Here is a 14,318-nt window from a genome sequence, read left to right as displayed (position 1 = left end):
TATTTAGCCTTTTTTTCTTTAAAAAAAGTTAAGCTGAATTTACATTTTTCAAGGGAATGATATCTTTTTGGTCCCAAAATTTTGGCTCATTCTATTTGGTCTTTAAGTTTTAAAATGTTACACATTTAACTTTTAAGTCTTAAATTTTGAGTTTTATTTCAATTTAGCCCATGGATTTTAAGATTTATACATTCTTAACCTCAATTTTTCATTAAAAATCACTTCCAATGATTGACATCAATTTTTGAATTAATTAATTAAAATTAACTATGAAGTACAATTTTAAATTTAATTTTAAAAGCAATACAAATAGTGAAACTTAATTACTTTTAACGATTTTTTATTTGTTAACTCAAATGACGAAAAATGGGTATCCAGTAAAAAATCGGGGTGAAAAGTATAAATCTTGAATTATATCAATCATAATGAAACAAAAATCAAATGGCTGTAGCATTTTGAAATCAAAACATTAAATTGAAACCAAACTTAAAACATAAAGATATTTAAGAACGACCTGTTCCAAAGGAAGTACACCAAACAAGCCATGTATTCAAGGACATTATCAGGCATAATGAGAATAAAAATTTGAGGAAGTGATGCATAATTTGGATAGGGACCTAAATAAAGATACACAAGAAAATTTTGACTTGGGCCAAAATGGGGAACAAGTTTTTGTTTTCAAATCATCTGCAGCAAAAAAATCAACCATCCAGCCAATAGTCACTCCAGTTCACCTGTCTTATTGGCTCAAAATAATCTTTTTAAACAAGCTATAGCAGAGGACAGAAACATTTCAATAGCTGAAGGGAGAAAGTTAAAAGCATGGAAAAAAAGATTACGACTCCAAAGTGAAGATTCTTCAAATGTAAGTCTTCCTGTTCACACCAAAAGAAAACTTATGGATAACCAACAAAAGGAGCATTTTAAAAAAAGACCATGCTTTTCTTCCCATCCATTACAGCACCAACCCTCTTTTTAGATTTGGCAGAAGCTGCTAGTCAGCCATGCCGTGAGTTTTGAAAATCGTCTGTTGGAATGCTCGGGGTCAGGAAACCCGAGAGCATTTCGTGCCCTTTGTGACCTTGTTCGTTCATGAAACCCTAATATTATGTTTATCTCCAAAACAAAGATTGGTTCTGAGTTATGCAATAGGATATGAGTAAAATGCAAGTTCTTTGGTTGCTTACCAATAGATAGCCATGGCTTTAAATGGGGCCTTTGCCTTTTTTGGAAGAACGATGTTGACTTAACAATTAAAACCTTCTATCCGCACCACATTGACTCACTCATATGCTGGAAGAACATGAGTTGGCTTAATATAACTTTGAACGGATACCCTGAAACAAACAGGAAACACCTCACTTGGGGGGAATTAATTATAAGGCTTCATGTGGAGAATGATTTGCCATGGGTTTTAGATGAGGATCTCAATGAGATTCTATATAACTTTGAAAAGTTTGGTGGTCCCCCTAAGAACCAAAATTCCCTGCAACTATTTAAAGACAGTTTAGATCAGTGCAATTTAAGCGATATGGGTTTTAGTGGGCATGATTATACATGGTATGGTACAAGAAGTGGCTGCACTATCTAGGAAAGGATTGACAGATTTATTTGCTCTCCTTCCTTTTGGGATCTTTTCCAATTTTCAATAGTTAGTCACCTGGATTTGGTCTTTTAAATTTGAAGAAACGTGGATCCAAGAAGATTGTTGCAAAAATATTATAAAGGAGGCTGATCAATGGAATCCCCAAAAGTTTGTTCATCTCAAAAGATGTTTTAAGAGGTTGGGTAGTTGGGTAGAGGAATAAACAATAGCTTGATATCTAGGATAAAGGATTGTAAAATGGCTCTTCAAGCTGCTTATGAAAATCCCCGTACTGTTGATTTTGCAGAAGTTCATGAGATTGTATTCGAACTTGAGTTACTGCTTGAGAAAGAAGAAATAATTTGGAAGCGACGCTCGAGAGAAAATTGGTTGAAATGGGGTTATTAGAATACCCAGTGGTTCCATAAAAGAGCTACTATAAGAAAAAAGAGGAATGAAATTACAGGTATTTTTTATAAGGATGGGAATGGGTGACAGAGACTGACAAACTTAAAGTCACATTTGCTCTCACTACTTCCAGGATGTCTTTACAACCTCAAGGCCTTCAAAAGATCAATTAGAGGTTGTTTTGAAATCAATTAATCCAAGAGTTTCAGATACTATGAACAAAAATCTTATTGAAGCTTGTACTAGAGAGGAGATCGAGATAGCTATAAAACAAATGTTTCCGACGAAGGCCCCGGGGCCAGATGGCTTCCCTGCTATTTTTTATTAACACTGCTGGAGCATTGTGTTGGAATTGGCGTTTTAAATCTCTTATATTCTTGTAGTTTGTAAATTTATGTAACAAATTGTTATTAATAAAATAATAATTATTTTATATGTGCATTAACTCAATCGAATAACTAAGATCCTAAGTTAATTTTATGTAACTTAAACATATATATGGAGACATACATGTGGATCATGTTTAAATAATAACCTGAACAATCTGTACTAGATGGATAAGGCTCGGGTATCTCATCCTGGTGACACTACGAATACAACCCGCTTTGTAATTGTTACAATTGTTGTAAAGTGTTACAAATGCTCTAATCCTGATCATTCATGTGGAGACATGTGAACGGGGGTATCCTATATAAAGAGTTCGTATAAGATTGGGTCACGAAATAATTAGTCTCTCTTTATAATGTCGTTACTTAAAGAAACTTACATTTCACTAGGATGGCCATAGGTGCTTGCCTATAATCCTGAGTGAGTTGCGAACTGCTACCTATGAAGGTGGTCCTTTGATTTGCATGAGTGAGAGCGGTCAGATTTGCTGACTCAATATGCTTACCATTTAGGAATTCGTTTGAGTATGGAGCTGGAAACTCAACTGCAGATGGAATTCGCTCATTCCCTTTGTTAGGGTAAGTAGATAAATTGCTCCCTTAGGGTCGATTCCAAGTCTTGAACAATGAGGGCCCTCACCCTCTCATTGGCCAGAGAGGGGTCTAGTTATAGTGAAACTATAAATAATTGTCCATTAGAGGGATCAGTGATACTTAAGAAATTAGATGTAACTATAGTGGTAAAACAGTAATTACGAGCAATTTGGGAAGGGTCAACGCACTGTTGATTAATTATATCCAATGGACTAGAGATATATCTACAATGCGAATAGTGCAACTGTCAGTATTGTTGGGATTGGTGTCCTAATTCTCCCGGAGTCTCGTAGTTTGTAATATATACATATTCTTATTAATAAAATAAGAGTTATTTTATCTGGCATTTACTCATATCCAATAAACAAAGCTCCATGGTTATCATATGTAAACTTAAGTATGTATATGAGATATATAAGTGGACTATGCCTTAAGTAATAACCTAAATAGGTCTGTAGTATAAGGATTAAGGAGGAATTCTTGATCCTAGTGACACTACGGATATGACCCGTTTTGTAGAGGTTTGCAAGTGTTGTAAACTACTACAGATAGTAGATCCTGACCATTTATGTGGAGGCATGCGAGTGGAGATGTCATATACAAAGAGTTTTTATAAGATCGGACCACAAGATGATTAGTCTCTTTATATAACGTCATTGATACTGGAGACTTACATCTTACCTAAACGACCATAGGTGACATGACCTCAATCCTTAGTGTTTTAGAAACTCCTACCTTTGAAGGTGGTCTTTTAATTAGTATGGGTGAGAGTGGTTAGATTGCCAACTCAACATGCCTACCTTTTTCAGGATTTGTCTGATTTGGGAGCTGGGAACTCAGTTACACAAGTTGGAATTCACTACTTCCCCAAAGCAGGAGTAAGCAGATAGATTGCTCCCTTAAGGGCTGATTCTAGGGCTTGAACATAATGGCCACAACTTCTCTTTGGAAGAGAGGACTCAGTCATAGTAGGACTATGACTTATGTTCATTAGAGGGATCAGTGGTATTGTCAGATGTAACTACAGGGGCATAACAGTTATTGGTCCAACTATACTTACGAGCGATCTGTGAAGGGTTATCACATTGTTAATTGATTGATATGGACACATAATATATCTGTAGTAAGGAGAGTTCAACTATCGGTCTTTAGTAGAGTGCCTGGTAGTTAACAGATGGTGGATCCCGTGACTAAAGAGTTTAGTCAGTTATTCACATACCGTTGGAGTTTCAAGCTCAGGTTCAAAGGTCCCCTTGGTAGCCCAATGGATTCAAGATGAGGATCAGTTCTTGGTATTGATTTAAAATGTTCAAATTGAAAAAAGGTAATTCGATTATATATGATATGACCGATATGATGTATGAGATACATCAAGTGGAGGGTTAATGTAAATGAGATTTACAGGTTATAAATACACTATAGTAAGTTAGTTATCATGTGTATTTATAATAATATTAATTATTGGATAATTATCTTTTTTTTCTCTAATAACTAATTGAGTGGGAGATTATTGGTGGTTTCATGGTAACCGTGAGATAAAAGGAAAAATGTTTTCCTAAATTTAGTAATGCATGATTTGCAAAATTTGCTCACGGTTGCTGTCAAGTAAATCAGATTTACTAAACGACAGCTGAAGAGAGACTAGACGATCGTGGAGTGTTTCTATACAATAGACACTCAGCTGGCCGATTAGCTAAATGATCGTGCAACTTTAGCTAAACGATCGCATAGCTTTTGTTAAACGATTGGACATCATCTATACGATAAACCTCTGCCATCTCTCACTTGCTCAATCATTTACACAATTGTTCTCCTCCAGTCTCTGCCTTTAACCAAGTCCACACAGAGCCCACACTTCTGGATTCTCACACCGATAATACCAAGGTAGCCATTGTGGTGGTGTCATACTCAACTCGACATCAGTTGAGGGTTTTGTGGAGGTCGTTCACTGTGTTCGTGATCTGGGTGATCGTTGAGTTCGTGGTCGACATAATCGTGCAGTGTAGCGGTTAAAGTGTTCGAGCGTTCATGACTGCTGTGATCCTGTTTGATCAAGTGTTTGTGATTGAGAGATCTTGAAGATGAGTCTTCAAAGGTATGTTATTTCTATCCCTTGATCTGTAGAAAAGCATGCTGTAATTTTGTTGTATGCATAGCCTATTGTTTCTGTTTCTTGATTCTAATTGTGAATGTTCATATACGAATGAAATTTGGAACGATCCTTCCACTACTCATGGAAATCCTCATGTCTAATTTCCTTCAATTGGTATTAGAGTCAGGTTGTTCTGATATTCCAAATTTCACTTCTTTTTACAGTCGTGGTGGGTTTTCTGCATTGCGTTTATTTTTTAATTGCGTTTGTGGATGGCATTGATGAATGTTTATGGGTTTAATTGCCTCTATTTAAATCTTACTTTAGACGCAATCTAACATATTTTATCAACGCAAACCTTTATTGTTTAATAACTTAGCACTGTAATAACATGCATTTCTGCCAGTATCAAGTGTCATGCTCCATATATCGTTCACTCATTGCTATCGTTTTATATAACACTTATACAAACAAGCAATGAACCAATCAAAAACATGCTTCCATACACCCTTATACTATAACGCTTATAATAAAAGGATGATGCATGAATATGCTTACTGCATGCAAAAATGTAACTCTTATATTTCATGATGCATGCGCATACTTTCAAGGAATTTCTTCATGTCATATTATAACACTTATAATACATGATGCATGAATAATTGCACAACCTAAGGTGGGTTTTAAATTTATATGTCAAACAGTGTTAATTTGTAAGGGCCCTTGTGTTTTTGGGCATAATTAATAAGCTATCAAGTCTATAATTTAAAGCGTTTGAGTTAGTCGAGTCATTCGTGATGAAGTTTCAAAGCATGGAAATGCAGTTCTCAGACAAGATGGTGAACTTGTGCATGCACAGTCGGGTCAGGTATAAAATTTTTCTTTCATAAAATAAAATAAAGTATTTATGGTCTGCACAAAAAATTACTATGTCAGTAAAAGTACAAGATAGCCAACATGTAGAGAAGTCAAGACTAAGAAACTTACATCGCACTCGACCCACGAACTCAGGGAAATCAATTCCTTGAAGAATTGCTTGACAAGTGGTTTAAAGGAGTTCTCTCAAACCTCATTGTCGGTATTCTCGTCCAAGATCCAGCCCATCATTTCTGTAACAATATTGTGTGGAACATCATGTGCTACGTTGTATGCGACGATTGCTCTGGATAGTGACGTAGTTACATCTGGGAGAGGATGTTTAACCACAATTTTCTTCTTTACTTGAGCTGTAGGTGTATATTTATCAACAGGTTTCCTCTTACAACTAATTCTTCGAGATTCTTACATAAAAAGATAACAAAACGTTACTCATCAAGAAAAATAAAAATATAAACAAAGATTACTTATCAATAAATTACTCACTAGTGTCACTCCTTCTATGGTCGTAACAATCCCAGAAGTGTCGGCCTCTGGGATGTCAGACATATCAGCCTTTGTATGTGGCATGGTGAGTAAGGCAAACATGTCGGACTCTGTTTGTGGAACATCGGCCTCTATAGGTTCGACATCAGTTGGTGATGTTGTGGTGGTATCGGGCTCTAGAAAGGGAATGAGAGTAAGTGAAGTGGTGGTATTTTGAGACTCTATAGGGGGATGGGAGTGTCAGAGGCAGTCGCATTATTGGTATCGGGATCCTAAGATGGGATGGGTGACCTTGTCGTCTCCTCATTCATCGTGGAACCCTTCAATTAGTAAAGTAAAATGTTGAGTTCACGAACACGTAAAAACTAAACACCTAAAGACATAAAATGATAGTAAATGCAAACCTTGCACATAGACTGCAACAGTGATAGGTTGACTTAGAATTGTCCTTTCATGTCTATCATGTTTTCCTCCATATTGGATACACAACTATCTAAACCCGATATACGACCATCCAACCTCGATAGTGAGCTGTCAATGGTCCACAGGTACGAATAAATAGAATAATTGGGATTGGCTCCCTCTCTGCGGCGGGCAACACAATCAGGACACTCCTCATCCACAGATCGCTCTCTACGGGAGTCCACAAGATAGACATCAAGTTGGTTCAACTCGTCTTCATCGCGTACATCCCCATCACATCATGGATCATATCATCACTAGGTGTATATGTCCCTCCTCTTTCCACATTTCAGCATCCTTGTGCTCGAAATGCTCGTGTTCATCCCCTCCTTCCACCCTAATAACTTCATCATTGTCATCTCCACGACGATCATTACTGTCACTTTCACTTTCAGAACTGTAGGGAATGTCCTAGAACTCGCAGTTTGTGTTAAACATTCTATTTATCAATAACAATGACTTGTTGATTTTGCATCTTATTATGAAAATCCAATAAACGCATCTTTGGCTATAGTCTGAATGCTGTAACTTTATGTAGTGGCATAAACAGGATCAAGTTGATAATATATAGCCTAAATGGTCTAATAAGTATATGGATGAAATTGGGTATCTCATCCTGGTAACACTATTGGATGCGGCCCACTCTATAGTTGTTACAAGAAGTTGTAAGGTGCTACAAACGATGTGATCCACAAATTGTTCATGTTGAGACATGAGAGTGGGGGCATCTTATGCAATACGTTTGCATTTTCTTTATAACGACCGTTTACTGTTAAAACTGACTATTTCATTTATTATATAATCTAGGTTAACTCTTTGTTTGGGATTATCCTTTGATCTGCAAACGATGAGAGTAGTCAAACAACACTACTCAATAAGCTTACCATTTTGGGGATAAGATCGGATGAATAGCTGGGGACATAGCCTTGTAAGATGAAATTCACTTCTACCCTATTTAGGGTTAGTAGATAGGTTGTTCTCTTAAGTACTAACTCCAGGTCTTGAGCAAATGGGGGTCCCGCCTTCTCATGATAAAGAAAGGATTTGATTCATAGAGATTATGAATCAAAATTGTTCATTAAAGGATCATTAGGAACTTAAGGAACAAGATGTAGTCACAGGGGTAAAACGGTATTTTTGACCTAGCTGTGATTACGAACAACCTGTGAATGATTGAATTACTGGTTATGGTTATTAAGTGGACATAATATATCTATAGTGAGGGGAGTTCAACTATGGACTATAGTGGAGTGTCCCATTAGTTAATGAATGAGGGTTAGATCAGACTAATGAGTTTAGCCGATTAATTTCGAATCATTAGAGCCCATGATATGTAGGTCCGTGAGATCCCCCTACTAGCTCATAAATGGATAAGCTTTAGGGTAGCTTGAGAAATTAATTTGAAACGTTCAAATTAAACGGAATAAGAGAATAAATATTTAAATATGATTTAAATATATGAAGATGATTATTGTACAAAAATTAATTTAATATTTGATATTAAATTAATTATTTTTTTAAAATTAATTTAATAAAATTATTTTTTGAATTAAAATGGTTTAAAATAATTTTTTGTTTTAAAAGAAAATGGAAAAATATTTTGCATGGTTGCACAAAATGGAAAATAAATTTTCTCCATTACCTTCATGTTTATGCTCACACAAAAGCCATTATCCTTTCTACTTTGATTCTCCAAGCATGAGCTTTGCCATGCACTCCATCTCTTTGCATTTTCATCTAAATGCAAAGAGATATAGATGAAATATAGGTCGTCTGTCCACTGGGGGTATCCCGAAACTCCCTCTCAACATCTGTCATGACAGTACCCTCTTTAACCTTTATCTACATTAATAGCCCAGTAAACTGGTTAGTGTCAATTTAACAACTAGATAAACATATTATGTATAGAGTAAACGTACATTGTTAGACTCGAATATCTCTCTCTCGTACTTTGAAAGACACTGAGTGGGAGCATGACGTAATATGCGGGGCAAAGCCACCTTGCTCCTTCACTCCGCAATGTTCCCAACTATCGATGCAGCTAGGATCTCGTACGTCTATACCTAAATAAAATTTAACATATATTAAGAACAATAATAATGTTAAATCAAACAACACGATTATTATGTTAAGCAAATTTACCTAGAACGCTTGTAGAAATCCACGTAAAGAGTACTTCATAACGTAATTTTTATTTCCTTTGATCTTCGTCTTGTATAGACTGCTCTTATCATTCAACGCAGTCTTTAGGGCATCCAGTGTCCTCTCCCAAATAATGGTACCCCAATCAAGACTGTTATAGTACTCTAAGTTTTGAACGTCCTTAAAACGTTTGAGGTCTACTGCATTTTTCTGTTTTTTTTTTCCCATCATTGCAACCTTAGTATAGTAGACTGTTGTGATCTTCATAACATCCTCATTATTTTCAAACTCCAACTCCTTGTATTTTTCTTCAAGTTGACTGACATGTAAGGTGTCCTTCTTCACTTGATTACCAAAATACTTGATTGCAAGTTCATATAAGGATTGTTGGTTCTGATCAACTCGTGTTGGGGATCTCCACAAACCAGTCATCAACAAAAAATCATCCTTCGAAAAAGTGACGACCTTTCCACAAACAGAGAATGACATTGAGTCTGATCTCGTCCTCTTCACTTCTATCAGCAACATGTGATGGATAATTGGGCTATTAAACACCATGTCAACATCTACAAATTGCCTAAAAATTGTTCTCTTGAACAAGTCTAACTGCCTTGGCGTAAGCTTCTCCTTCACAATCTTGTTTGCATTAACAATGTGGGCCAAATTCGTTACTTCACCGGAAAATCAGTCGGCTACAGGTATTCTGAAACGGGTTGCCATCTTAAATCACTCTTTCATGAAATAAAGATTCAATCAGTAAACTCATTCAGAAAAAAAAAATTGTAAAACAACATTCTGTTTAAATCTCGCTAGATTCGTTCTTGCTGGATTCACTCTCTCTGGTGTCGCTCTTTTCGGTATCGCTCTCTCCGGTGCTCTCTCTGGTGTCTCTCTCTCTAGTAACTCTCACTTATCTCGCTCATATTCTCTTTTTTTACTCGTCTTCAACCACAGAACACATCGAAAACCAGAAAAACAAACAAAAAAAATCATAGGTCACAGTATTTCTAAACCCTAGAATGACCCACCCTTTCTGGTGTCGCTCTCTCTAGTATTGCTCTACCGATTTCACTCTTACTTATCTCGCTCACAAACTCTTTCTACTCGTCTTCGACCACAGAACACATCGAAAACCAAAAAAAAAAAACAAAAAAAACCCATAGGTTTACAGTATTTCTAAACCCAGAACGACCCACAAAGCCCCATTATCGATTAGTGTAAAACATTTTCAGGCACAGATTAAAAGATTTACCGATCAAATTCGATTTGTTGGCGGCAGTGGAATTGTTTGCAAGCTGAAATGATAGATTCTAAAGAGTTTTTAGTTTATGAGCGATACAAAGCCATTAGCCTTGGGAAATTTGAATGAATAGTTTTTAGTTTTGGTGGGTTTTTAGTAAAAAGGTAAGAAGACGAAGAAGTAAGGGCAATTTACGTAATTTGGTATGACAATGATGTCAGCAGAGGGTCAATTGACATTATTTTTTAAAAATGGATCATTTGACATTTTGGACCCAAAAATTGGGTCATCCGTACAAATTTCCCTTCATAATTGGAAGTATGTCTTAGGTGGTAAACATACGCTTATACAGGCTACTTTGTCTAGTTTGCCTACTTATTACTTATCTCTGTTTTGTGCTCCTAGTACTATCGATGCTACTTTGGATAAGATGGTTTGGGATTTCTTTTAGGAAGGTTCTCGTGGTGATGGTGGTGTGCACAATGTGAATTGGGACACTACTCAATGCCTTAAACTGATTAGAAGGAGGGTTTTGATATTGGCAACTTTCATAACTGTAATTTAGCTCTTTTGGCTAAATGGGTTTGGCGCTTTCTTACTGAGCCTGATGCTTTGTGGCATCATTTTATTGTTGCAAAACATTGTTTGACAAGTAGATTTTGGCAAACCACTCGATATTATGGTTTGCATCTTTCCCCTTGGAGTTTCATTTGTCAGAGCATTGGGTTGATTGCTGATCATGCTCAGCGACGAATTGGTGATAGTTCTCCACATGTTTTTTAACTGATTCTTGGCTAAATTGTGGCATTATCTCTACTACTTCCCTCCGTCTTTTTCATCTTGCGCTTCATACCGATGACATGGTGGTTGATGTATGGTCTGCTGGTTTGGAGGCCTGGGATTTACGCCTTTATTGTAATCTCAATGGTATAGAAATCTCTGAATGGGCTTCTTTATCTTGTTTGTCCATTAGACTTTGGGCTACCAATGATGCTTGGATTTGTCCCCTGGATTCTTCTTCATGTTTCACTATAAAATCCCTTATGACTGATTTGATTGGTTCTATTGATCCTCTATGGCAAACTTTTACTCTATTATTGAAGAGCTGAATCTTGATGCTATCAATACAGTTGATCGTTTGTCACGATGTATGCCTTCTATGTCTATTTCTCCATTATGGTGTATCTTATATTGTTGTAGCTTCGAATCCCCTAGCCCATTTGTTTGCTCATTGCTCCTTCGCACGACACTTTTGGCATAATGTATTAGATGCTTTTGGATGGTCATTTGCTCTCTAATTCCACTTTTGAGCTTTTGGCATCTCTAATTTTGGGTCAAACTACCTTGGGTCATTCTTTTGGTAGTTCTAAACGAACTATTTGGTTGGCTTTGATGTGTGCATACTTTTGGACCCTTTGGGGCAAACGCAATAGTTGTCTTTTTATAGACTCTACCACTACTTTTGAGAGATTTTTGGATACGGATCTTACTTGTGCTTATAATGGGTGTAAATCTGAACCTCCTTTTATTTCCTATTCTTTTATCCTTTTTCCTTTCCAATTTGAAAGATTTTTTGTAATCACCTTTAGGTGCTAGGTTTTCCCATTTCATTCTATCAATGAAATGTTTCTTTATCAAAAAAGAAAAAAGAATAGAAAGAAAAAAGATATATAGGCACTACTTATCTTTATTCAAGGAAAGAACAACAATCATATCAGGTGAAAAATTAGGGCATAACTGCATTGACAAGGAAAAGAAGTAGACCTTTATAATACGTAATTTATAAAACAAGCAAATGTTAATTCTGAGTAGAATTACACTTCAAGTCAGATCAGGAAATAGAAGGAACTATCAAGTCATTTACTATAGATCAATACCAGGACGAAAATTACATCAGGATCAAAGTACATGTTATTAACCCTTGATGAAGTTACAAATCGAATATCAATTCTGGCTTCTAATTACACATTGCTCTGTTTGTAAAACTTGGTGTCAAGTACTTGCTTCCCACACATAGCACAAACCCCTGCCAAAGATGACGCAGCAATGTCACACATAATTGCGTTGTAATAAAGTAACCGCGCATGCAGATATAAAAACAAAAATGAACTTCCATTTCCAATTCATACCTTTGCTGTAAGCACATGTGTGACAATACTTGGCATCCTGGTGTACCTGCTGTTTACAAATTATGCACTTGGTGTTTCCATAAGGAGTCCACCTACAGACAACAACATTCAGAATACTAAATACACTCGCAACCTTTACAAATATGAACTTAGTTGAGGGCTACGTTATTGCAAATAAATCATCACATAATGCAGGTTAGTTCAATGTATAGATGTCAGATGGTTTTTAATTTGAAACTCAATGAAAGTGATAGAGGAGAGATGGGTTGATCAGCTTGACATCAGTGATCTATTAGTCATATGGACGCTAAGAACAATATCATATATATAAGTTAATCTCTTTGATACAGGGATCTCATTCAATTAAGAACTAGGGACTATAATGTGTATGGTATGCATTACACAACATCCACTGGTTAGTTGACATCAAGGATTGATTAGTCATTCATATGCAAAGGATAATAATGTCATATATCTAGGTTAATCTCTTTGATACAAGATCACATTCAATTAGCACGTACAATAAGTAGACATTAATGCTCTTATCTCCAGAATTTATACAATCACATGAATGCGCTCCTATACAAAACATTCACTTAGTGCCTAGATTGAAGCCAGAGCATATTCCATTGTGTACACGAACTATGTAATATAAACCCTAATTCATAGTTCTGGGTTAATGTTTACACTGAAGCGTAAAACAGAACAAAAGGATTAACGTGAATCAGCGAAGAAAAAAAACCCTAGATATTGAAAAGAAAATGTCAACTTCATTGGTAAACTCATACGGAAGAAATTATTGAAAAGAACAAACCTTTTCTTCTTGGAGAGGAGCTTGTTTTCGTTAATTTTACGGCCACCGCTTTCTTGTGTGTTGCTTGCACCTTCTTTCCACTTGTCCGGCACTATCACCTTCGATAGCTTCTTTTCACCTACATCCTCAACACCCAACAACTCGGTCAAGAAAAAAAAATCAATAGAAGCCGCGAACTAATCGCGAAACTTCTCGATTGTAGTCGCAATTTGTAGTAAATCAGCAAAAGCTAATGATGCAAGAGGAGAGAGAGAGGCTTACACTTCTCGCAGACCATGGCTGAACTGCTCGGTTAGGCGATACTGAAACCGGATATACCAACGAATGAGATCAGAGCCCTAACTAGAGATCTATGGAGGAAGAGGAAGAGGAAGAGGAAGAGGAAGAGGATTCGACCAGAATTTCGTCAAAATTGTAAAAAGAAAATGGAAGGGTCGCAAATGGCAAGTCACAGATTCATAACCCCTTTCTTTGATCGCTTAAGCAAATCATCATCTTCATTTATTATCCGCTAATGTGGAGAAAGAAAAAAAGACAAAAAAAAAAAAGACAAAAAAATTAAGCCAACAAAAATGTAACTCAATGGCAAAGTGTTTGTACTAAATGTATCAAATATATTATATTAATTATATCATATATGATTAATTTAATTTAATTATATCACATATAATTAATTTCCTCAATTAATTTGAACAATTCAAATTAATCCAAAATGTTGAGTTACAAAATAACCAATCAACGCTATTCATTTCATTTTACAAGAATTGTAACATTTACAAAACGAGTCGTATTCGTAGTGTCACCAAGATAAGGTATCCAACCTTATCCATCTAGTACAAACCATTTAGGTTATCACTTAAACATGATCCACTTATATGTTTCTAAATACATGTTTAAGCTACAGAAGATAACATTGGATGTAAGTTTATTGGTTTTATGGGTCAATATTACTAAATTTCTAATAAAATATCTCAGATTTTATTAATAAATAAATCATTTGTATATTACAATTACAAACTATAGGACCCACAAAATTTAGGGCATCAACCCCAACACACATACAAGCATATAGTCCCTTGTTCTTTGTAGATACTTGAGGATTGT

The 14,318-nt window shown here is 35.9% G+C and overlaps 1 protein-coding gene across 1 annotated transcript; it reads right to left on the bottom strand.

The window, feature by feature from the left end:
* Positions 1–12,013: 12,013 nt before the first annotated feature.
* On the bottom strand, positions 12,014–13,696 carry LOC120074011 (cysteine-rich PDZ-binding protein). The gene is made up of 4 exons (XM_039026973.1): positions 13,476–13,696; positions 13,215–13,332; positions 12,401–12,492; positions 12,014–12,297 (listed from the first exon to the last, which is right to left on the bottom strand). Exons 1-4 carry the CDS (start codon positions 13,489–13,491, stop codon positions 12,233–12,235), a joined length of 291 nt encoding a protein of 96 aa, XP_038882901.1. The 5' UTR covers positions 13,492–13,696; the 3' UTR covers positions 12,014–12,232.
* Between the last annotated feature and the right edge of the window lie 622 nt (positions 13,697–14,318).

Source organism: Benincasa hispida, chromosome 3 (genome assembly GCF_009727055.1).
Source record: "Benincasa hispida cultivar B227 chromosome 3, ASM972705v1, whole genome shotgun sequence".
NCBI classification, from domain to species: Eukaryota; Viridiplantae; Streptophyta; class Magnoliopsida; order Cucurbitales; family Cucurbitaceae; genus Benincasa; species Benincasa hispida.
Note: the sequence above shows the minus strand (reverse complement) of the source record. Positions and strands in the feature narration are given on the sequence as shown.